We start from the raw sequence: 26,925 nt of genomic DNA, 5'->3' as shown, positions 1-26,925 counted from the left end.
TCCATCATGCAAACTAAACCATAAACTGAAAAGTCTTGACAGCAATTTGGGTGAATTAGTTGCTCTTTTGATCAGAATCCACAGTGAGGGTTCCCACCCTGAAGACACATCAGATGGTTATTGACTCTAATTTGAACCTCAAAGTAGAACTTATTTTACCTGTATATCAATTTATTTAGGCCCCAAGTTTTAATGATAACAATCTATCAATTCATTATTAGAGACTATGGTAAACATACTGTATCTAAAAAAAAATGTTAAAATTGAAGCAGACAGACGTCAGACTTATGTAAGCAACGAAAGAATCATAAGCTATGAACTTTGTGCCACTGCCAAATAAATATCACAGACAGTAAAGACTCACATCTCTGAGCTTTATGTGTCATCGCCCTCTTTATTTTCCCAATGTGAAAATGAAATAGAAATTATTCATGGTGCCTACTGTCTTTTAAAAGTACAAGAAAATACAATCTAATGCAACCACTACAAGGATAAATAAGAAAGTTTCTGTGTGGCAGAGGCGGTCTCCATACAGAGCTCCGTTTGAAACTGAACACAAGTCAAACTAAAGTCGAAGTAAAAACAAAAATCTCTCGGCAAAGATGATTTCTTACAGACGCCACACTGACAAAACACACCAGGCAAATTGCTGCTGCCTCCCATCAATACACTGTAAAACATTGTGTGTTAAGAGAAAGACAAACACATGCAGTCTGCTGCTCATTTCACATCCATCACGTGTAACTGCTTTTTTTTTTAAACATCACAGGATATGAAAATTCTTACGTGTTACAGGATTCATTTTGCTACAGAGCATTTTCCTATGTCGTTAAATTGACCAGGTTCATAAAAAGGACGGTCAGGAATAAGTAAATGTATCAGGTCACAGGTCGTCTGATGTAAAAGCTCCTTCCAGGTGGAAAGGTGAGGGAGTAGGAGATAAGTGTAACAGTTAAATTGACTTAAGAAAGGTTATTTGCTCCCTGAGGATAATGGAAATATCTGCACTGGAACACCTGTTACTGTTAAAAGTGCACATGTATGCACCCACCCACCCACCCACACCCACACACACACACACACACACACACACACTTCCTCTATCAGGAGGTCTCCTGAAAGGTTTTGAGAAAACATATTACCTCAATAAATTTGCCGCTTAATCCCGAGCCCTTATTTAAAATGTCATTCATAGCACATTTTTAAAAAAGCCTCCACATAAGCAGGAGGCTTTTTTCTGGTCAGCTGCCCTGAGAGGGATAGAAAAATGAAAATTCACTCAATATCTACTCACCACTGTGCCGATAGGGGGGGGGGCTACGCTAGCGGACTTAGCCACACGATGGTGTGTCCGAGGGTCCATGAATATATCAGAGGACATTTAGCCTAAAACACGGTGTAAATGACACTGTTTCAAGTCGAATATGTATGTTGGAACTTGCGGACACTTGGATGACACCACACGAGCAGTACGGAGGCATGTTAGGATTTTTCTGTTGTTTTATCACATCTGAAGAAGGACTCGCCATTAAACTTCAATTGTATTGGAATCTGCTGCAGCGCTGTTTACCCCTGAGACTCCTTAAGTGTTTTGTGGACTCAAACACTTCTCCCACCCCTTCATCAGCATAGTGGTGAGTAGATAATGAGTGAATTCTTCGGCTGAACTATCCCTTTAAGGTAACATTCAGGCAGGAGGTAAAGAGCTGAAGTCATGATGTCAACTCCAGGTTACCCTCTGTTTCACTAGCTTCTGTAACTCAATGCAATCTGTCATTCATGATTTATTTCATCAGTCTTTTGAAAAAAACAGAAAAGGACTCATTATACTCACATTTGAAACCATGTGTCCTAGAAATTATGTTTATATCCAACTAAGCAGCAACAGCAAATAGATTTTGAAGGAAACCTAATCACAATCTGGATTACATTCTGAGGCAATTTTATTAGAAGATGAAGAGGTGGCTGGGTGGATGTCAGGCAGAAAATTGTTTAACCGGATATTGTGCTGTTCGATAAGATGACAAAACCGAGTACAACCCTGCGCAATATCACTAAAATTCTAAATTTCAAAAGAACATGTTTTTGTATTCATAATTATCACAATACTGAAGTATAGGTAATGTTATATAATGTATAAAACAGATAAGATAGACTTAATTGAAAATAGGGGCCCAAAACGCAGATCCATAACCAAACCTCCATGCAACAAACGTGAATACACATGTGATCACTGCCACAAATATGATGAACCTACTCTTGTGATTTCCATGTAAGGTTAATTGCATGAATTGTAATAAATAACCTGTGACCACCACAGTCAATTTTAGCGAGGGTTGTATCTAATGCAGCGTAGCTCGGTGGAAATGCCTGAATAAATAAGAAACCAGTGTGCCTATCGCAGATAGAAAATGTAATTCATTCAAAGTAAAATGTTTTACAAAACGTCTCTGAGGCACAGCAAGAAGTCAAAACCCAAAAGTCAAACACTCCAAAGTCTGGATGAATGGTGCGTTGGAAGTTTGGAGGTCGTTCACTTCCTCCGGTTCAGATGTCGAAGTGTCCTTGGCTAAGACACTGAACCCTAAATTGCCTCTGTTGGCTGTGCTGTCAGTGTGTGATAGAAAAATGATGTATATATAAAGAGAGTAGTTTGTGTAGTTGATGATACAAGATAAGCACTTTACAAATGCTGTCAATTCACCATGAAAAACTACAAGCACGGCACAGCAGGAACTTGTTCCACCATAACTTGATTTCGCTGATATCCCTATTTAATCAATGCTCTCCCTCTTCTTAACTTATTTCTGGCTAAATAAACAGCACACTAACCAGCTTAACAAGGCTCACATCCAAAATCAAATGATGCCATTATACATGAATGCCATGTATCGATTATTGCTGCTTAGAAATCAGATGCTTGTCTGAAGAGCCTGCTTTTTAACAACTGCGTAAACAATTATGTCACAGTTATTTCTGTAAAACTGCATATTTGTCTCATAAAGAATGCAATGAAAGCTAATGAAAATACTGCTGCTTTTTGATTGAGAACCCCAGTCTCAAACTCCTGATTAAACCACAGAGCACCATCACTATGTACCTTTACTTTTCTCTGCACTCAGAGGACATCACATAACATCCTGCTTTAGCACTGAATGTTCTAGGTGTTTTATGGCATTTGAACAAATGGCAGAATGCTGTCATTTCTCTGCACAAGACGGTCACATGAAATGACGCTATGCACTTTAATGAGAGGATGAAAAAGAGATCCAAGCTTTTAAAGCATTATCTCCATTTTCAGAAATGCACTTTTAGTTTGGTCGAAAAATGATCTCCCTGTGAAACCGTCCATTGTCCACTCCTCTTTTGTGTTCAGGTGCATTTGTACATATGTACGTGTGTGTGTGTGTGTGTGTGTGTGTGTGTGTGTGTGTGTGTGTGGTGAGCGACATTCACAAGCAGAACCTTTTAAAAACAGAATTAATGGGATGAATTACTTACTATGGCAAGTACGGAGACAACAGCTCTTCTATGTTCTACTCACAGCTCTTGCATTAAGTCCCAGGCTGGTGGACAGGCACACTGCTGACCATTTGAACACTAGCTGGAGCTATTAACGCTGCTGCTGCTGCCGCTGAGCAATGGCCGGATTTATAAGAAAATGGTGGTGATGGTACAGCAGGAGAGCAAATACGAGGTCATCATCTATCTACCAGGAATCTGTGTGCTATATGCGGTGTCGTCCAACTGAGCTGCTGCAGCGACACCAGGGAGGAGCGATGAGGACGCTTATGTAGGCGCAGACACAAAGAGGAGACAAACAGGTTAAAGAAAAGGTAGAATAGAAAAGAGCGGTACAATAAGAGAAGTGAACATGTCAAGGGCTGTGGAGGAAAACAGGAAGATGGCAGCAGCCCACTCTTAATGAGCCATAAATCAGCTTGATATGAATCCTCTCTACAGCACTATTAGAGCAAAGTGTTCCAAAGCTCATTAATTTCCATTAGGGAGCGGCTATCTGGTGAGTTTACTATAGCATCAAATTTTCTCCTATCTTTATGATCTTACAATAACTCTCACATATCCCCTGGCCTCTGTGGGCCTCAACTCCATTACGCTCACATTCGTGGTAAATACCTTTCTTATCTAGCGGGGACATTCAACTTCATCCTAATGCAGCAAAGTTACTGATATAAAGTAATATGTAAAACACTCCTAATTTACAAAATATAGGATTAGTGACAGCTTTCCATATAAACACTTAAGAGGTTGAACAAACACTGCAGAGGTGACTTGTGTTTATATAGCTGCTGGAGATGGAGCATTTAAGACGTGGCTGTGAGATATCTCGGTTGTACTGATTCAGCTGCTGGTCTGCTGCTGCTGCTGCTGCTGCTTTGAAAGCAACTTAGTAAAGAATCAGTGCTTTTTAGCTGCCCCTCTCAGCTCTTTGTCTTTCTGCCTCTGTCACCGCTTTTCAACTCACTGCCACTGTAAACAATATAAAAACCCCGGGGACGAAGCATCGTTTACAAAGCTACATTAACTTTAACTAACCACAGGGAGCCAGTAGATTTAAGAAACACTCAACAATACAGGATGTAATGTGAATATGGTGAAATCAGTGATAAAACAGGGTGATATACGTCGTATGAAGACTTCCCCAAACGTTAAATATTATGTAAGAGTTCCAGGCTAAGAACTGAAAGAAACCAAAACTAGGAGTTGCACACTGTGCTAATTAACATGAGGATTTTAGACTGTTAATAAAGATGGTTGACGCATCTGAAGCCAAAATATCCCGGATACGAAGCTGCCATGTTGCGCATTAGTGAGTCGATACACGTGCTCTACCTATCGCGAGTCAGTCTCAGCTGTCAATAATGACCTTTTACCCTGTTTTTGGCATCAGATTATTATTTAAACCAAACCTACCAGAAGAATGAGCACTTGAAAATACATGTGATTTATAATGCGACATTTTTTTTATTGGACTTTGACTTTTAAGTTTGGTCCATGACCCATAGGCAGGATTTATGACCCACCAGGTGGCAATTGAGATGCTTGAGTAAATGAGAAAGAAAGAAAGAAAGAAGGAAAGAAAGAAAGAAAGTAAGAAAGTAAGAAAGAAAGAAGAAACGAAGGAATGAAAGAAAGAAAGAAACACCCACAGCCAGAAGTGAGCGCTGACTCTCGAGACAATGACTTCATGACTAATTCAATCAGAGCTTGGCAGCCGTTCAACAGTCATAATTATAAGCAAAAGGGCAGCAAAAAAACGACAACAGCAATAATACCAATGAATAAATGCGAAGCTATTAAATGATCATTATTATTCATTTATTTGGTCCTGAGTTCCAGGGGCAAGCGAACAGCGATCAGAACCACTGAAGACACTACACCACACTCAGCATGTCTCTAATTTGAAGTCACATGCACTGAGGTAGAAAATCGACTATGCTATAAAGACGCAATGCTATAATTCCTTTCTGTTTAACTCCATCCATTTGGCCATTCATTCAAGTGAGTACCAATTAACGTGCACTATTCGTATACACTACATGGGCACAGCATTAGAGTACTGATGTGCCTTTGTAGGTGTGGAATCAATATTGCCTCTAAATGCCCACAGCATCGCCCATTGCCTTACCAGGGAGGTGAAGATGTAAGTGTAGTAGACAGACAGCATTCCCAGCTCTGATGCCTGCAGAGGAAAAAGACAAGAAGGGGCAAGAGGTGAAATAGACAGAAAAATGTACGAGAAAGAAAGTTCAAAATGCTCGAAACAGGGTTTGAACAAAAAAAAAAAGAGAAGCCAGAGAACCCGAGGGGAGATGGGAGACTAAAATAAATATAGGGGTGGGGAGAGATGGGGGGAGGGGAGAAATTGAGAGGTCAGTGATTCAGTGTAACTCCACTCTCCACAGAAAACAGATCAAATCCACATCTTGATGGGACCAGGCACATTCTTATCTGACGCCGGCTCTCAATGGAGCGTTTAATTTCTGTGGTGCATTAGTATGCCACCCGTCACTCTGACTTACAATTTGATTAAATCAAAGTCACAGCGAGGAGCAGTTGTGAAGGACAGGGTGAACTTTTCTGAGTTTAATTTCATTAAACACATTAGCAAAATGGAAAATCATCGAGCTATGGACTTCTGTTAAATCACGCCGCAATACACACAATGATTGAAATCAATAAATATCGTGGAGATACACCAAACTAAAGAGAATGTTTCAATCTCTTTTTCCTGAGTATTTCTTCTCAAAAATCATTATTTAATCCAGCGTGAAATTCTGCACGAGGATGAATTCATCCATATCCACCCAAAGTACCTTTTTCACACCTGACTGAACCCGATTGTATACATTTCCATCAGCAACAGATTCTACACTGACATTATTCCACAGGTGTGTATCATCAGAGTTTCAAACGCATGTGTTTGGCTGTAGTATCTGAAAAAAGTGTAACCTCACACTGTACGTCACTCAGCTGCTGACAATCCACCCGACTGTTCTGCAGCTGCATGAATAATAAAACACCAACACATAGAAAAGCACTAATTGCAACCAGAATGACTGGTTGTGGCTTCTCCCCTGTTGTTCTTTATTGTGTTGAACAGTGAAGAGAAAAGTGTTTTTGCGGAATATTACGATGTCACAGTACAGTTGACCTTTTTTTCTAAAGAAAAATGTAACTTCATTATTTTCTAATTTTATCAAAACAAAATCATGTTTTTAAAACTATCACTCCCCCAATTCTGAGACTGAGATATTGAATTAACAAGAACAGGACAGATGGACGGATTGACGGACAACCTCCAAAAACAAGGTCACTGACGCTGGTGTGGAGGCGTCAAAGAATAAAAACATCTTTCATTATTGAGCTCTGAATGAGGTCTTCATAGAGCTTTCTCCATTAAGTGTTTTGAGCACATCATTACTCTGAAACTACTATAATCATGGCAACTATGAAAAGAGCTTATTACGCTTCATGGAAGTTGTTAGCATCTGCCCTGGGATTACACACAGTAACTAAATCTAGCTAATGGCACCGGGCGGCCGAGATATTTCTTACCGATCGTGGAGAATATAAAAAGGAATATTTAAAAGAGGTGATTCTTTGCCTCGAACACTATCAAACAGAAACTGACATTATAACCTCTCCCTCCTTTGGTTGCTACCCACGTCCCATTGAGGAGAGACAGTACGACCCAAACAAGCAGCAGATGGAAAATATCCTATTGGTCTTCTTTCACCGCATTCGCAATGAGCTTCCCTGCCCACTGTTTGATCTGCTCGCTGCTCTGCTGCAGCTGTTTGCCAGAGTGCACGCAGTTTGCACCACCCCTATACGCTCACTATCCTCCCCACTCTGCTTCTGTGCAGCTGTGCACAACAGTGGAGGCCTGACTGAATGAGATTACATTGAAAACTAGCGCGGCTGACCTAAGCCCCTCTGAATGGGAAAAAAACCTCAGAGTGTGAGACCTTTGTCTGAAAAGGGTTTCGATGGAAGATGTAAACAGACAAATAAGGGGCGAATGTCTTGCGTGACAAAGGAAGATCGTGTCCCTGCAGACAGGCCGGACGCTCTTGTTATCGCCGCAAACTGTTAATACGCCAGCACGCAGCTTCGATATGTTTGGCAACTCGGCGCTCCGCATGAGGGACGGGGCTGCCAACTTTGGGCCACCCTCAGTGCAGGACTGTCTCCTGACGGACAGAGAGACAAACAGAGTGACACATAAAAGAGACAAAAGGAGCGAGAGATGGAGGGATTGGTAAGGGAGAACGCGCAGGGAGACAGGTGTGAAGAAACACGGTTGCGCCGTCTTCTCTGCATTTGGTCACAGAACAAAGAATGAGTGGGAGATTAACTCCATATTGAAACCGAAGACACAGACGGAGGCAGAAGGGGGAGCAGAGGAGAGACGTCCCACTGTGGGCTTCCTGCTGCTCTGTGGCCCAGGGTTGCCATGGCGACTAGATGGCCACTGATGGCAGCACGCACACTTGATTGAGGTGAGTGTTCAAGATTTAAAACAACTGTGTGCTACAGGGAGAGAGAGAGAGAGAGAGAGTGTACAACCCATTTCTGTCTCCCAAGTTATTGTCACCTCCAGTCTAATCATCTGTCCATCGACTTCTAGAAATAATGAGGTGTGTATTAATTACTAAGAAACCATATGCTGCTGCCAAACATCCTCGCTTCCTCTGCTCCTACAGTCACCTTTATGGACGCCATAAAGGCTCAAACAAACAGTAAGTGTCCAATCAGGAGAAGCTCCAGCATTATGTCGAGGTCGGACTGTTCAAGCTCTTCGTAGTGTTCTGTGATGTTAATTATTGGTATGTGCCATTAGTGGAGGAAGCTCGCACAGTTGAGGTCATGTTATGGAGAAGTAACGCTCACTAGCATTGTCTGAAAGTTGTCTCGCTGGATGAGCTTTATAGCTCTGCTTATTACGTCTATCGTTATATTTCTACGCAACAGGAAAAGTGAACCAACAGATGGGTAATAGCTGAGAAGGACATCAAATTATCGGTGTACTCGATTTGCTCCACCGACTTATAGAGCAGCTTGTTTTCATCCATAACATCAACTGTAGCCTATGAGGAAGAAGACCAAGGGCCTCCTTCATTTTACGAGTCTGTTTTTACACACATTAATCCACTTAACTGTGCAGAGTTCTCACTTATTGACGATGAATTATTGCAACACATCTTCTTTTAAAGCTGTCATCCATATCATTTAATGGTACAGGTTTATATGACAAGGTTGATTGATAGGCTGTACAACCCTTTCTCTTTAAAAGCTGTAGAAGTGGTGTGAGTCAGTGTGTGTGTGTGTGTGTGTGTGTGTGTGTGTGTGTGTGTGTGTGTGTGTGTGTGTGTGTGTGTGTGTGTGTGCTACGGCTTGGATTTAACGTCAGAGTTGAACAATGCGACACCCACAGTTTTTTTTTTTTGTTTTACATATGGTCATCTCACACTATCATTTTGATTTCTAGAAATAAAGCTCAAGTTTATTATTGTAAAAGAAGTAATAGCAACTATTTTAAATCTATATAAAGTACTGGTTATGTGCGCACTGCAGAATATATTGTATCATACAACTTGGAGTCGTATTTTTCTTGTTTGATAACTGTGAAGCTGTGTTGGACAATTATCACAGAGTTTGAACTATTTTTTAACAAAAACTTTTTCAGAGTCTGTTACCTAGAGACCGGGATTTTGCAGTTCACTCTCTTCAGATATTTGAGTGCAATGCAATTCCCAGTTTGCCAATATGTTGTATCTCAAATGATGTGTCAAACTTAGAAATAACAAAACAGAAAATGTGAAAAACAATTTTCCCCCAAACATGAATTATTGCTAAGATCCATGTCGCTCATCAGGGTTGCTACTACTGAAAGCTGATTCGTGCTTCTGAGTGGAAGCTAGGCCGTAGGTACGCACGTGACCTGCGCACGGGGCCGAGCAGTCCTAGTTGTGCGTAGGTGTGTGTGAGTCGTGCTGCAATTACACAGCCGGAATGCTAGTGGCGGTAGAGTTTCTCTGCTGATGTTGAGTGTTTCAAATTATATGGCGTCTCTGTTTACTTCAGAACGATGGCGAGTGTTGGAGCAGATCGAGTTGGAGTTGGAGCTGATAGATGTTGAAGAGCAATTACTTTTTCTTAAAGAACTGCAACAGGTCTGCTGGAAATGCGATGCTACCAAATAGACCAATCACAGCTCTTGCGGCCTGCGTAGCCTCGGTGTGTGGTTACATTTTCGGGGAGGTGCACGTCAGGGTACATTTGCTAATTAACCTACAATATGGGGCAGACTTCTGCTCCCGAAACACATGTAAGCCAGGCCTATACCTCATGGTCATTCTTTTTGTGAGCCAATTAACACAATCTTTTTCTTTTTTAAGATATGTAAGAGGTTGTGTCATTTTAACCAAAACAAGAAACTACAGGTGATTCTAGGTTATATTCACCCACCATGTTTTCCAACACTATATTTCAAACTGTGTAGGAGATACGACCTGTATCTCTACGGATCAAAACTGAAGACTAACTAACTTCTTCTCCCAGTTAAAAAATCCGTTCTTCACATATACAATTACTTGAACACTTTTTTTTTGCCACAGGCATTTTTCTGTTACTTTTCCTTTTCAGGAGTTATGAGAATTATATAAATCTGGGTCTTGGGAATTAAAAAAAAGCATAAAGTTGAGGCTGTATAGATGGAGACATGGAAGAAGTTATCAGTGCACATAAAACATGGCTATCATGTGACCCATACTAACCCGTTCCAAAATGATATGTGACATGGTGGCGTTGGCATCGACTATGATGGTGGCGGTCTTGTCATCTCGTATCTCCTTCAGGAGCGGGGTCGGGTCCTGGCTGTCGTCAAGCATACGCACTGACAGAGTCTCCTTGGAGATGAGGAATCGCCTGAGGAGCTGCTCCAGGTTCAATAAGCCTGCCGGTAAAACACACACACACACACAGACGCACACATGAGGGGGTTACTTGTAATGAAGGGAAGACTCTTCCAAGGAGACGGAGCGTAGCTGTTATAGTCTTTTTCAAAGTTTAAGTTGAAGTCAAGAAAGTAGATGGGACATGCAGCATAAACTTAATCGAGGTTCATTGTCCTCAATTGCAAAGAAATGGGCCTCTCGCTTGCTTTTTTACCACATTTAAAAACAACGAATCCTTGCAGAGCAACTAAACTGTTTACCTTTAATTACAATTATTGTAAAGCCATCAAACATAAAGAGGCATTCCAGCGACTTCTCTTGTAATATGACCTGTGGTAATAGACCATTCGACTCTGGTGAGGTAAGTGGGATTTGGCCTAATTAAGGCATAGCTGACTTAATCAAAAGGCTCCCGGCAGCAGCTTACCAGTCTCTGCGTATATTAACACACCCTGAGAGGTTAATTGAGCAAATTTTCCATACAGGACTTTAAACTCATTTGTAATGTGTGTTACAGTGAGAAAAATACAACCTGAACAAAACCTCAGTGTGACGGCATTACAGTTACATTGGCTTCACCGTAGGGGATCTGGCTCCAACTCATCTCCCTCATAAAACACCTCGTGCTGTTGGCAGGGAGGAGGACATCACTTTGAGGGGAAGGATTTGCATCGCACAGCCCCTACCTACTATTTCACATTATGACTTGAAATATGAAATGACACTCAAGACTCTGTTGTCAATTATATGTGATTTTTACCATGGCGACAGCACAGCCGCTCATCTGTCACACAGAGACCAATTTTGTTGCAGAAATTTGAAGTTGTCAAACGAACTCCTTCAGCTTCACCACAGCACATTAACACAAGCTACATTACTTTGCCAGTCATGTCTAATAGCTTCTGTAATTATGTCTCAGTGTCTGCACGTCTTTACGCCGGTGCGGCAGAATATCAGAGTGTGTGTCTGGATTCCTGTACCCGACTACCTGTGTGTGTGTGTGTGCACCCAGGAGACATCACTCCTGACTGCTGCTTGCTTGCCTGCCCGTGTCTCAAACCTGTCAGATCAGCTTCCTCTGTAGTATAACACAGAATAAATCTGATGAGCTTGAAATAGCTTCTGCTAAACTGCCCTCCTTGTCTGCCTCCTGCATGCACTCTCCCTAGCTTCTTGCGGGGCATCGAATACAATTTCACGTCGTGTCCATGACATTAGATGGTGCGCTGTACTAGATGTGGCTGGCTGAACCTCACACACACACACACACACACACACACACACACACACACACACACACACACACACACACACACACACGCACACAGAAGAAAAGCTCAAATTCTCTTTAATGTTCTGGCTGTATTGGATTCAAAGGGGAGTCGATTTGATTTTCACCGGGGTGCCTTTTACAGGAGCCCTGTTGCTCCCTCACGGTTTGCTCCTGGTCAACCAGTTAAAATCAAATCAAAAACACGCAGCTCAATGAAAAATGTGATGTATTTCAGGTATTCTGGTAAACAGAGAAAACAAAGTCTGTGGGACTGTGGGACTGTGTGTGTTTGTATTTGTGTGTGTGTGTTTGTGTATGTGAAGTCATTTTTGTCACCTCATTAGGTTGTTTTCCAGTAGAAACACTGACCTTGTCCGGACCAGCAGACCTCAGAGGACCCGAAGCCTGGTCCTAATGAGGGAAAACTTAATTTCTGTGGACCTGGGTAAGGTCAATGTGAATTGTGGCTAGGTTTAGTACAGGGTTAGGGATAAATCGGTCGTGGCTAAGGTCAATGCGAAGTCCTAATAATGATATTTGAGCAAACCTGTGTGTTTGATTAATTGTATTTTATGTCTCTACCAGGAACTATCAGGTTCATATTTTCTTTAGAATATTGTTAATTAATTAATTTCTTCACATTAAATACACCTGTCAATATAAACTGGATAATATACATTTCAGCAGTATCCTTTCAATGTATTTTCATCTGTAATTGCTGTTTAAGAGGTTATCATTGTTACAGGCCATGTTGAATGTATTGGACATTAGATTCATGAACACCAGTGGCACTTGTAATATATATATCTAATTGACACTGACCTCATTATCAACGTATTGCTTCCCTGCAGCTGAAACAGAGCTGTGTTAATTTACTGCTAATGGAGATCAGAACATGTCATATTGCTGTTGCTTCATATTAAAGGTCTCTAGCTGTTTGGTTAGTAACACCCTCTGGAAAGCGATAATGAACTTGAATGGTACTCAGTGGTGCCGTCGCCTAGGCCCGACAGTCCCCTTACGTTCAATCAAGCTGCGCCAAATTTCACACATTTATAGAAATCAGTCAACTAAATATGTCAAAATTTTCCTCAAGATTCATGGGATATTCCTTGAGAAATCAGTGAAATTGTTGAAAAACGCTTACATCTCACAACGTTGGAGAAAATGAAACAAACCCAAATTGAGTGGGTACTTCCCCGACACATATCACATCCGTTTTGTGGTAATCTATCCAGTAGTTTTTGTGTAATCTTTCTAACAAACAAACCGAAATACAAACAAACCGGTTGATGGGTGAAAATATAACTTCCTTGGCCGAGTAACTACGAGATTCCAGGTGATGCCAGAACTCATGGTTTAACTTTCACCTTGCTGCAGTTATGCACAGTACAGACGTTCTCCAGGACCCCTTGACATCTCTGTTGGGTTTGATACGGATACAACAAAGAAAGCCTCGGAGTATACCCAACCAAACACATCAAGTTACTATTTATAAGTTTAAGACAAGGCTAGGAGCACATAGTGTGAGTCTATAGGGAATTCTTTATATCAAACAGGGTCCTCACAAGTCTGGAAATAAACATTCCTGAGTGTGTTAGTGAGACTTAAGTTCCTCATTGGCATTGACGACACGTGGCTCCGAATCTCTCTCAGGCACAGAGATAAAGGTGAGAGCTGACATTCAACTTAGGCAGCCGCTCATTTACCTTTCACACACTGTCACCACAAGGTGCCTGCACACACACACACACACACACACACACACACACACACACACACACACACACACACACACACACACACACACACACACACACACACACACACACACACACACACCACCCCAGTGTAAAAACATTAACCTGTGAATATAACACAGCTTTCCTTTACAGGTGTTGGTGGATGATGTATAACGGAACCTTCAGTCACAGACGAAGCTTTAAACACAAACTCAAGAGCCCCGATGACAGCCGCCCATTACGATGACTCATAATTTAGCCTTGAGCACAGAGTGAGACCTGGTTTTATGACTTTAACAGCGTTGGGCCATCACTTTTAAAAAATGCTGAAGAAAAGATCATGTGTCAAAACATTTCCAGTATGTCTGAGCATATTATTCCATTAACTCAAATATCAATAAAAGTGGAACCATCGATACTGACTGTAATCCATCTGCCGGAGCGCGATGGTGCTGATTGGATGTGCTGCTGCTGATCAATCCTGGTTTCTCTGCTGTTTTTTTTTCTATCCTTCTTCACGAAGCAGAAACTATTCTTCTCTGGTTGGGTGAGATTTTACTTGACTGGCTTTTTATCTTTAGAGGCAATTTAACAGTGACTTAAAATACAGAGGGAGGCAGGAATACAAACATCTTCCTGTTGGATTTAAAGTCAAAATGTGACAAGGCGGGTTTCTATTCAACTATTCTAAAAGTGCATTTATGCAAAAAAAAAAAGGAAAACAACAAATGCAAAATGTGCAAAAATGTTTTGACACATGGCGACCAAAGTGTGTTGAAAGCAAGGTGAGCAAACAAATCTCAGATCTCTGTGAAGCATTGAGACGACAACTTTATTGGTTTAAATTGCATCCATTTTTTGATAATATTTTTTGGAGGCATTTTGCCTTTATTGATAGGAAAGCACAAGAGTGACATGGGGAGAGAGAGAGTGGGGGAAGGCACCCAGCGCAGGGCCGAGGCAGAACCGGACTCAAGGTCGCTGCAGGAGGACTCACGCCTCCATATGCTACCTGAGGTCTGGTGCTCTTTTTATTACATTTCTAGTTGTGCCTCTTCCTCTGCAACAGTCTAATGGCAGTCATTTGGACAATGGAAGCCACCAGCTGTTTGTTTTGAGGTGCTCATCTCCTAATATTTACAGTCGTGAATGGATTCTCTGGAAATTCCAAGTTTTTCCCCACATGCTCAGCATTCAATTGAAACGTTGATGTTTTATTGTCACAGGTGAGAAATCAGCCAAATCCCCTTTGGTCTTTTTTCTAATTATACAATAAGGATTAGAAAAAGGCTTTTGCATTTCACTGAAGCAAAGACAGATACCACAAACCCCACCCACCCTTCACAAGTGCAAACTCTCATTCATCTGAGTCATTTTAGATTTTTCACATAAAGCAACACAAACAACTACTCTCTCCACCACCCTCAGGATCCTTAGTAGCCACGCAAAAATTACTGTCGCCAAAATCATCCCTTGTAATTACTATGTTGCTGTCATTCTTACACCTTCGTATACATTCCTGTTCACCAGCCACTGAAGCATCTCTTCCATCTAACGCTGATTACAGGTTAGCGATGGCAGCACCACCCTTTTCCACTGTAGCTGCAGTGGAACAAGTCAGGGAGCTAAAAGGGCAAACTTTGCCCCCCTACTGTGCCAAAGGTGGAAAAGTGTTCAGCAGGCATTTGAGACCTACTGTTTTTGTCGAACTTAGAAATTCTGTACCTGCACTGCAGCTCCGGTTAAATTACAGAGCACCAATCATCTCACTGATTAAAGTGCACCGCTGTAAGCCTGTGAGTGCCGTATGCATGTGCACACGTGAAACATGCAAATTCTGCACGTGCGTTTCTCTGTGCATGAACTCATTTACCAAAGGCTACTGCCACCTGACATGTGGGGCCACCCGGCCGCCATGAATATCAAACCACATGGACAATATTGTGTCCTGAGTTAAAGTATTGCAGCTGCTACTGCACACACTGCCGTTGATAGTGGAGGTTAGCTAGATTAATGTCTGTCCTGGCGTGCACCATGCCTTTGGGCACAGATTCCTTTACACTGCTGCCTCCTCAGCCATGGCTGGAAAATATTCATGAATTGGCCACGGTCTATTAGGCTGTCACTGGCTTGGGTGATTAATGGGGCCGGCACATGTGGACGAGCCACCGACAGCAGGCTGCCAACCGACCAACTGACTGCCTGAGCTGACGGGGGTGGGGGGTGGAGCTGGAGCCAAAGTCGAATGGGTCCCAGCTGATGCTTCTGCAGAACGCAAATCTTTGCAACAATCTACACAAAACAAGCACATACATATTCAGGCCTGCTTTATTTTCTATCCAATGAATGAGGGTCACATGTGAGTGTGCTATCAATACCTCTACATCATTTCCTGGACTGTCTCCCTGACGTTGATGGTGTATAATGCCAGCAGGGTAACTTTCTCCCGTTCCCTCACCCCAATCACTACATTTCACCTCCCCCCCATCTGCCAAATAGCATCCTTTCCTCTCCAATTTTCGACCTCCCTTGGCCTCCTCCGTCTAACCCTCATCTTCCCCCATTTCTTTTCATTTCATTTAATTTCCTCTCTAGTCGTCCAGTCGACTGACACAGAATAAGAAACCTCCCCGCTGACCCCGCGCACCCACACACAACCGCAGAGATGGAGAAAAGTAATGTTTAAATGAGTTTCTTTTCTCCAAACCCACCAATATTAAAGTCAGGGCGCCTAAAAGGATGACTTGTTATCACAGTTCTCCACAGAGCTGTATTCATCAACTCTCTGTGGAATAAATGTCACCGGAACAGAAACTGAGCCCTGAATAAGAAAATGACTGACAGGTACAAGAACACCTAGAAGGGAAAAAACAACTAATGATACTTTTCTGACCCCAGCAGTTATAATGGGTTAGGTAGGGGCTTTGGGTTAAAACACTTTCACATATAAAGCATTTTATTTTAGTATTTAATAAATCAATCCCAATAGTTTCTACATGCATTCAGTTTCTACATGCATTCATGTCTACATGATTACTTGACAGGTATCCTTACAATTTCATTAATTTGCTATAACTGAATTACTGTTGTAAAAGTTTTTTAAAAAGTCTGGCTTCACAGATGAGACATGGTGCTTTAAGGGTCAAATCTTAAAGGTTATGAATGAAAGGTAAAGACCAAAGTAGCGACCATGAGACAGTCAAAGAGGAAATTGAAAGGCAGAAGAAGTCAGAATTGAGATGGATGGGGTGGGCGGCTCGCAGTGGCTCGTTGCCATTTCTGGGCTGTTTGACACATAGTTGATGTCTCAAGCGTATTTCCTTTCTTCAAAGCCTTGTGCTGATTAGGAAAAAGGTTAGCCGGTGCCACTCAGGGTCACGATGCCTTTGTCTGGGGAGTTGTAATTACCGCTCGCTAGACTACAAGAGGGTGGGAATGGGCCACGATTTAATCTTCTTCTTCCCTATTTACGAAAATAACTTTCCTGGAGGAGATTTTAGGGCTTTTTTTAAGGTCATTTAGTTTACTATCTTTAGAATCTAATGAGTGCCTTTGACAAAGAGGCAGTCAGATCTCTGGCAGATATAGAGCCGCAAACACCATCCTCATTCCCTTTTGTCTGTCTCAAAGATGTGTTTTCCCCATCAGAGATCGAAGGTAGATTATACAAGGCCCACTGCAACTCACTATATCGTTATTTTAATTGAAGGATGATGATGACATTGAGAAAGAGGAAGCATTTTGCAGTAAAAGTAATTTATTTTGGGGATGCAGACGTCGGGCAGACTGCAGTATGAAGGAGTTATAGTTGTGGAGTGCAGCAGCTGCTACAGAGGGGAGTGTATCACAGGGTGAGATGTTGATAAGCACTGCATCTGTTGTCAGAACCCAGTCGGTGTGCCACGCGAGAAGCTTATGCGTGCTAACACGTGTTAAAGAATAGCAGACATTTAACGAAAAAAATGCTCGCACTTTGTTGGCAGATGTAGGCAGCGCGGCGTGTGAGCATTCTCCGCAGGTGTGCATGGCTGCGTGTTTTCGCTGTGAGGGTGTGAATGTGCTACTCACAGTCAGCCTGAGCACAGATGAGGCAGGCGGTGGTGCTGTTAAAGAAGGTGAGAAGACCAGCCACTGCCAGGCTGATGTCAGTGTTGGTTGGCCTCATGTCCAGAGTGGTGAACCGGGGGAACTGGACCTTCAGGATATCCTCTGGAGCCACCTTGACGTAGGGCACCTGCACGGATGATATCGATGTCAGAACAGATGTTGCATTTTTTAACAATTTGCACTCGATTTTGACGTTCCACATTCATGTTTAAAAATGCAGCAGGCATCTGAAGACAGGGCAACCTTGAAAGACAGAGGGAATGAGGAAAGACTAGAGGAAATGTGTGTGAAAGGCAGAATAAAAATAGTAAGAAACACCAGTAGAAAGAATAGCTCAGAGCCATATCGGTTTATGATAAATTGCAAGTGAGGATAATGTGTGCATATTCAGAACAGACATTTTTCAGTGACATGGCATTTATGGCACTAATGTTAAGCACAAGTATGTAAAAACTTATTTTGTTCCACCCACACAAACAAGAGGAATTGTCAGGATGACACCTCCTCACCCGCTGTTACAAAACATTTGTTTATCCTCACTGTGCAGCTCTACTGTGGGTTTCATGTGACACAAAAACAAGAGAGCGCACAGACACACTAATATCAAAGCACTTTTACCAAACATCTGGAGTAGGGTTATTACACAAGGTGATAAAAAGAGCTGTTTTCATGTTTTCATTGCTGTCTGTCTGCACAATTACTCAAACACTACTCAACTGATTTCCATTAAATTTTGTGGAGGGGTGGCGCATGACCCAAAGAGGAATCCATTAAATTTTGGATAGACGGGCTGATCCAGGATTTGTCTTTTCACTTATATGGTGAGATAGGGCATTAGCCTGAGTGGAGCTATGCACTCTCAAAGCGCCCTTCTAGTAACAAGTAGAAAGATTTTCTGTTATCTTCAGTCAACCAGAAAAGTCAAAACCTAATGAAACTGTTAGGAATACCATTAAACTCTGTTACGCCGAGTGTGGGTACATCCACATCGGAAAGACAGTGCAGTTCATTTTATACAAAGTCCTGCAACACTAGAATAAAAGTTATTGGACAATCAGATGTAAGCTTAAATAAAAGTATCTTATTTAATCACACAAAACACACAAACAAATCCAAGTAAGTCAGATGCTTCAATCATCTTCACTTCTAACTTGTGTCAGGATTTTCCTTCTTTGCCTCCAATTCGTCTAAACAAGTAAACATGAACTAAATCAGACTGAGATCGTGTGACTAACCTGACCAGTCAAGAATGTTACACCATAAAGATTGAGCATTCAGCTCACATCAGCTAATGGCTCAGCTGATTCCCTCCCATGCATTCAATTGGCAAAGCTATTCCTGCTTCCATTGCAAGCCACAATGTAAACCGCCTCCACACCAGCACCTCCTTTTGATACTGAATCTGACCTCATCGATGTCATGTGTTGTCAGTGATGCCTGCTCTGTTCTGTGCTGAGGGTCGTGCTCTCCCTGCCTCACAATCCACGAAGGCTCTTTAAAGGGCGAGTCCTCCCTACCTCAGGCTTTCTGCGTATCCATGTGGAAGGGTATAGGGAGGTGTGTCCCAGAACAGGGCCATACCACCAAATATAAGTTATTAAGATTATTAAAATCAAATAAATTTTGACTTAAGTGGTCCTAACTGAAATGCACTATTAGGGAGGATTATTGTGAACTGTGTGTCAAAATATCCTTTAATTTCTATTAGATCCCTAAAAGCACAAATCCAAAAACAACAGAAAACACATCACAGTCCAGACTGCAAAGTACAGCGGAAAAGCACATCCTCACACACTCAATAATAAACAAGACACTTAGACAGAAAATAAGCACAAAAGAGCATTAACATATTAACTCGAGTGCATGTGTAATGTCGGTATTTGGAACAATGATCAGACACAAGGTATCAGTACAACAAAGCCAGCCAAGCGTTTAGTACGAATCAATAAATACACAATTCTTTTATCCCAGCCCCAGTGAGGTATACAATTTTCAGCGGCATTGATTTCTGCGCTTTCACAGTGTTGATTCGCTGTAGCTTTATAAATATCTCTATTCCTCAGCTGCCTCTGATGAATTTATCATACCAGCCCCACTTTACTAACAGGTAAGTCGAACACAGGATCATCTCCACTGTCAGGAGGAAGGTTAAGTACACCGCAGCTAACCTTACAGCCTCCGTGTGTCCCTGAACACAGCATCCAATCCAGATTAAACCTCCTTACAAATCTGCTCAACTTCGCGAAAAATCTAACATTACATTCCACCTCTGTGGCGGGACAGAACAGTGGGGCACTGAAAAAAAGGGGGGCGAGAGGGAGAGTACCTCCGAGTGGGGCAGGTGTCAGTTCGGTCGGCTGGCATAGCATTGCGATAGAGTGCAGTGGGGCTTGAAGGGGATCCAGTCGGACATGCCGGGTCCGAGAGCAGGGACAGCGAAGTGAGGCTCTACATCATGGCAGATTGCCTGTCTGTATGGTTCCCAGTGCCCATACATTGCTTTCCCCACTCGTCCCCATATCCCCTCGATTGGTTTTCCATTCCTGCCCATCAGGGTGTAATGGAGTCCCCCGGGTGTCTGGATGGATGGAGGCGCGGCCACTACTGACAGCAATTGCTGGGACGCCATTCATTCCTCTCAAAGAGCCTTAAAACCTGGGTAATAGTTGTACACCACACTGGGGAAATGTTCCCCTCTTCAGGTGAGTCCTTCATCTTCCTGTTGCATTTGTACAATTTCTCACCACCCTTTTCTCATTTCTACCGCCTTTCTCTCCTGTTTCTCTGCGCACCCCATAGTGTTTGCTCTTTCCCCCCCCCAATCCATTCATTTCTTTCCTTTCAGCACTGCGGACTGGTGCTTCCCGACCCCTTTCATTTCAAAACCTGACACGCTTCAATAGGCTGTATCTGAGGCAGCGGGGGTTTAGAAAGCTGCTTACACACACACATACACACACACACACACACACACACACACACACACACACACACGCATATTCACATGTGCATATACTAAAATACATACATACAGACACGCACACAGACTCACACCAACATACTTTGTAATTTTCCATCACATTAGCCTTCTGGACCCTCTTGCTTGAAACACTGGAGGAATGACTTGGGTCTGAGTTTTGAGTCATGCACCCTGAATATAGAAACTAGAAACACTTAACATTTACCCATAATATGTCTTCTGGAAACACAAAGGTGCTGCATAGGGCAAATGTGCGTACATTAACTTACAATAGGGCCTGAGGTTTGGTTCCAACCCTCTGCTTTGTGTCTTTATTATATGATTAATTGGTTTTGAACTGCAACAATCACCGTCCTCCTCTTGTGGTGGAGTGACAAAGTCTTTTGAATCAAGACTAGAGTTAAAACAGGGCAACACTCTGAGCACAGAAAACCAATCTCCACATTACTAATAGCAAGTTGTCAGCCACTTCAAAGTAAGTTGCCAGACTTCTTATCTGCAGCCAACAGCTAGAATCAGTCACTCTGCCGGTCGATTACGAAAATAAAAACAGAAACATCTCTTCTACATGTGTTTTCGCAGGGCACAACTTCAAAGACTCAAGGAACCCAACAGCTGCATCACTTTCGCTTTAGCTCTGCAGGAAACAACTGTACTGAGTCCTTTTAGAGCCAAACTGGCACATCCTACTGCTTGGTGATCTAGTTTAATGGATGATGCCACTCTTTGTTTCAGTATAGCTGCACTCATCAATGTTTTCATTCAAATAATGATTCAAATGACAATGTATGATGTGAAAGGAGCCGCTCATACAGATGAACCCGCAGAGCGAGCGGTTGTTTCCAGCTGAAACATTTTAGGAGTTTGTTTTATCTCATTCATTTTTCGATTTGTATCCTTTTGCAACTTAAATGTTTTGATTCATTCTGGGCACTCCCAACAACCTTGTATCCAGGGTTGGGGTCCGCAGACAAACAGCTGTGTTTTTAAGAGAAAAAGTTTTGATAAACCCAAGTACACATGTTTCTGCTCAGCAACAAATGGCAGACACACAAATGGAGCGACGCCGGCGAGCTAGTTCAGGCAGCCAACTCGAGCTGCGCTGCGCCAATCATGTGACATACCTCACTCTCCACAGCCATCTATAATACACACCCACCTTATCAGGTGGTCTATTTAAGCAGAGAGAAATTTCCCATCACTCCCTTTGCTCGCACTGCTGCTGCAGTATTGCTACCAGTTGCTTCAGCCCCTCCACCACCCCAGCATCCACCTGTAGGCTCCCACGGGGGGTTACAAGTATTTGCTCATCACTCCCATCATTCCTGTGTAATCATATAGGGGAGTGATTAAGTTGGAGCCTAGACGCCAAACACTAAACCTGTTCTAATGCTGCAATAAATGTTTGAACGTGAGTTGTCTGACTGAACTAGAAATAACACCCTGGGTTGTATGCCCCCATCAACCAATTTCAGTTTCAGCCCAAGTGAATATTTAAAAGGATTATCTGGAGGTGTTCTTGAGATATTGCATTCCCGATAATGCCACCAACATCTAATCAGTGTAATCTTGAGTCCAACTTAACGTTCGTACCAAATTTGAAGTAATTTCCCCCGAAGCATTCTTGAGATATCATGTTCACAATGGGAGGGATGGAGAAATGGACGTATGCATGGACGAGGAACCTGAAAAGACAGATTTAAAGGGTTGTGTTTTGCTAGATGAAAAAATTGTTCAACAGTTTCACTTTAAAAAAAAAACATTTATGGTTAAAATATTCTTGTCACAAATTATTATAAATGAAACCATTATGAATCGAGACAGCCGCTTTGTCAAAATGAGCCCTCCCGGCTAGGGCACAGAAAATTATTAGAAGCTATGTAAACAACTTGTAAATACTAGTAAACACGCTGTAACTCAAAATTAGATGGAATTCTCTTTTAAAAGCATCCACTCGCGGCTGCGGCTCAATTGGTGTGGGAGCGAAACTAATTACATTGGAAAATTGTGAAGGGAAGAAAATCTCCGGCAAACAATGAAGCCCAAGGTAATCGCTGAGCTTTTAATAATCTGCCTGCACCACTGTAAATAGAACTAAACACCACGGTGACTGCTGTGGGGAGAGACGGGAGTGTGTCTGCTGGAATGATGGGTGGCTGAGGAGAGAGGGACAGAGAGATTGTGAAAGAAAAATGGTGAGAACATGGAGAGAGATAGAGGGAAAGTGACGGCCTGGCTGACAGACGAAGAGAGCAGTGAAGTGAACCAGACGGAGGAAACAGGATGAGGGCACGGCATAAACACATGATAGATCCGAGCCGGGTGAGGGAGGAAGGGGTTGCAATCAGCTCTCATTAAACGGTGTCACTGAATTTAGCCGTGTGAAAATGAGGCTGTTGTCAAAGGCAATTTATCTCATGTTCTGCTCTTTATTGGTTCATTTCTCATGGCGGACACTTTCATGGGACTCAATAACAACATCAGCATTTAGCTTTGTTATTGTTTGGTCTCTCTGGGCTACAAATACATTCCAAGTTAAAGCAGAATATTTGTGGCTCTCATTTATTATTTAGAAGATGCAGTGCTTAATAGCTAATAGAACAGGGAGTTTATGCTGAATTCATTCTGTGCTGACTGGAGTTGAGAATTGGCCTTTTTTGGATGTCAACTAATAGACAGCGGTGTGAAAAAAGTTTTAGGCACTTTCGCTGCTTAGACTCATATCCATCATGCAAAATACCACCAGGGAGGTGTCTGATTGGTCTCGGAATTATTCTGCAAGTATGACAACCAAACCAGACAGACGCCCAGAGTCATAAAAGAACTATCTTCAGTGACAAGAGTCTTGCAACAGATGTTGTGGTTCCCACAGAGCCCACATTTCAACATCATGGAGTCAGACTGGGTTTTACATGAAAAGACAAACGACACTGAGCCAGTCAACATCTCAAACACTCCTGGAACAACCTTCCTGCTGAACAGCTTGAAAAATGTACCCGTGTATCCCCAAGGGGAATTTGTGGTATTTTGAGGAAAATGTGTTTCTTAGTTTACCACACTTTGTATGACGTTATGTGTAAATAAAAAATGATATTCATGGCATCATTTTTGAGAACATATTCACATCATTTTAAGTGCAGACTAAATTTGCACGGAACTCAGTAGCTGTGCCACTGTTGAAGCCATTCTGCAGATTTACTTTGCATTGTTATGTTGTGTTATTTATTTTAAGAAACATCACATATTTTCTTATGTGCTGGAATCTCCTATGTTGAATAGATTATTATTGTGATTATTATTATTTGGATCATTATTACGATCTGATTTAATCTGATCGGGACTTGACTGGTGGGTGTGGTGTGCCCTTCATTTAGGAGCTGGAGAGATAGTCACAGAGCGAGTGGAAGGGCAATTTTTCAACGGTGCAAATACGAATCCTTTTCGACAATAAATCTATCTCTTTTTTTTTACTGTTGACTGATTAATTGTTTCATAAAATTAGAACTATGAGGAAAATGCACGTTGATTTTGACTGACGGCTCCTAACCGTCCCAATTCAGGGGCTGCCCTCTTTGGAGGACACAAACTATGTGGCCCATGGAGGAGGCCACGAAGACCAAATGAAAATGAGACAGTCTTTCTGGTATTTGCGTCCCCAGCTTGTCCCACCCTAACAGATCTTTAGTTGGACACGGTCAGAAAGTTTTACTGCCCCTTGTTATTTTTTTTCAATTTGTACCGTTAGCCATTCAGTTGTATTGAAGACTGATACATTTAAAAATTTAAAGGATCTGACATTTTGGTCTCTTCCCTCGCCACCGCCATTATCGCTTTGAAAAAAAGTTTGTCACCAAAGAGCAATTAATCCTGGGATAGGTCGGCCAGGGAAGGATCCACCTGTTGGAGCTGTCTCTGCTGGGGGATGAAAGGATGCATTTTCTGGCCACATTTGAAGGAGCCTTTGAAATGGGACAACCTAGTCACGCCTCGGTTTTAAAAATGCAGCCTCCAAAGGATACGGGCCGCATTGAGACAGCTTATGTCTCTAGCTCTGAGTATCAACCACTGAATAGTTGGTGAGATTCTGAGACAGTGCTCAAATTGAAAAATTGGTAGAATTGGCAGTTTTGGGCATATATTAGACAACGAAATGTCATCTAGAAACTCCAGTTTGAGTAATACATAATTTATGTCGAAGGATTATCAGAAACCAAAACACTGCACAGCTGGAAAGTTATCTATCAGGAATATGCTCTTACATATTTTGGATATCAAATGATACCTAGAACTTGTAACAGTGTGTGTGTGTGTGTGTGTGTGTGTGTGTGTGTGTGTGTGTGTGTGTGTGTGTGTGTGTGTGTGTGTGTGTGTGTGTGTGTGTGTTTCCTGCAGTGTGACAGAGCGGCTGGCAGGTCTGCAGACAGAGTTTTGACAGGCGTTTAATGAGGAAGCTCTCACAGGACACAGGCTTTGCACAAGTAACACACACACATGCACTCCCGCACACACTGTGAGCAGCTGGGGGAAAAGGAGGTGCATTTGTTTGGCAGGCTAAAACACCTCAACCTAATTATAATGTGTGTGTAATAGTCTTACCTTAATTACACCGAGATTGCACAATAATCTGCTCCGATTAGCTATCAAAACAAGGAATACACTGAACCAGCACATTTTCAAACTGATGTGATGTGATGTGCAGTTTGTTGCAAACAGCCAGGTGGGTTTCATAGCTTCGTATAAAGCTTTCCAATAGCTTCTGATAAACCCTTTTTCATTGAGAAATTCAAGGTTACATTTGAGAAAGGTCACTGTTGTTCTGAGTCAGAGTGAAGGTGAAAGTTAATTTCCCTTTCATCCAGTCCAACAAGCGGCGGGGTTGCCTCGGTTGTTGAGCTGACAAGTGCCCAAGTCATTCTGCTACCTGTTGGCTATAAACCTAACAGGAGCCTGTCAGTAGCACACCTGAGTGAGGGGAGCTATAGAGAAGGTGGATTGTGAAGTATTGCCATACGGAGAGCACAGACATGTAGAAAACTGCATTTGTTGGCTCGCAGTCAGAGGTGCAGCGGAACCAATCTCTGTTAAAGTATGCACATAAAGTATCACCGCTCTTTTATGGGCCTCGTATTGTGTCAGCCCGGTTGCAGGAACGTTGTATATTATTTTATACATATTACCACATGTTGACTGAGCGTATAACACCTACTTGGCAGAAAGAATGGAACTGTCCTTGTACAGTAGCGATGCAGTTAAGTGGAAAGCAGCCATTTAGTCTCACTAAGCTGAATACGAGGTTCACTGAAGCCAGACGGAGAACAGTTCATTTACCGTCAAAAAGTGGACGTAGCTAATCAGTTTGGAGATGATCATCACTTGTAGAAAACCAACCAGCGATACTACACAGAGTATAAAGTCTGGCTGAGTGCAGCTTATTGCAAGCCAGAGAATTATGTTGGCCACTGAGCATTAGAGAACAGATGCTGCTGGAGACATTGTCCATCAGTCAGCAAGTGGGATGCCAAGGCTGGACCGTGTGGAGTGGAGTTGGCAAGGAGGTCTATTTGGGGTGGCAGGAGACGGAGAAGGGCAGGTGGTGGTCTATTATGGCTACCTGATCCCCTTTTGTACCAAAAGGTTTACGGGGGATTTGGGAGAGCAGCTGCTGGCATTCAGAAAAAGCAAATAAAAGATCTTGTGGGAGAGGGAAGGAAGAGTGAGGGACAGTCCGAGTGTCTGTAGACATTCTCCATCCACAAGCGCCTGCTCATTCCATTCTCAGCCAGATCTCTATTTGTGGTAGTAATGAGCCTGCATCAGGTCCCTGCGGTCAGAAGCGGACCAGTGATAAAGATGAAGTGGGCTGGGGATCCCATGGTGCCTTTTAGGAGAGTGGAACATTGACCACGAGATCTCTATCTCATTGATCAGCCAGTTCAGAGAGATAACAACGTGCCGTCCTCCAGAGAGGCCTGTTCCTCACTCCACTGCCCTATTTCAGAGCGAAGGTCTTTGTGCAAAAAAAGAAAGAAACGCTGTTAATCTCCCCTGTTTTGCTACCAGTTGCGCCGGTGTTATTGTCAGCAGCGAGGACGAGAAAGGGAATCATTGTTTTGTATTGGGGAGTTTTCTAAACCCCCCCCCCCCACCTGATGAAATGAAGTCAAACCTACCAGCAATTATAGTCTTAAATGCCCAGTGCAAGCATATCTGTGTTTATCTAGAATGGAAAAACACGTTTGGATTGTCCAATCCAAGATTTTCTATTGGGAGCTTTGATTGGAAAAGTTTTTTTTAATCTAACTGTGGACTTAATCCACTTCTGGGAATCTAGCCAAGTGT

At 42.4% G+C, this 26,925-nt stretch overlaps 1 protein-coding gene across 3 annotated transcripts in view; it reads right to left on the bottom strand.

Annotated features, from left to right (window-relative positions):
- grik4 (glutamate receptor, ionotropic, kainate 4) overlaps positions 1-26,925 on the bottom strand; it is a 276,925-nt gene that overhangs the window by 71,127 nt on the left and 178,873 nt on the right. For all 3 annotated transcript variants that reach the window (XM_034604598.1, XM_034604599.1, XM_034604600.1), the window contains exons 6-8: positions 17,568-17,733; positions 10,305-10,483; positions 5,651-5,704 (exon numbers count right to left, since the gene is read on the bottom strand). In XM_034604598.1, the coding sequence (XP_034460489.1) occupies positions 5,651-5,704; positions 10,305-10,483; positions 17,568-17,733 (399 nt within the window). The remainder of the gene's footprint in view (positions 1-5,650; positions 5,705-10,304; positions 10,484-17,567; positions 17,734-26,925) is intronic.

Source organism: Hippoglossus hippoglossus, chromosome 13, assembly GCF_009819705.1.
Source record: "Hippoglossus hippoglossus isolate fHipHip1 chromosome 13, fHipHip1.pri, whole genome shotgun sequence".
Taxonomy (NCBI): Eukaryota; Metazoa; Chordata; class Actinopteri; order Pleuronectiformes; family Pleuronectidae; genus Hippoglossus; species Hippoglossus hippoglossus.
Note: the sequence above shows the minus strand (reverse complement) of the source record. Positions and strands in the feature narration are given on the sequence as shown.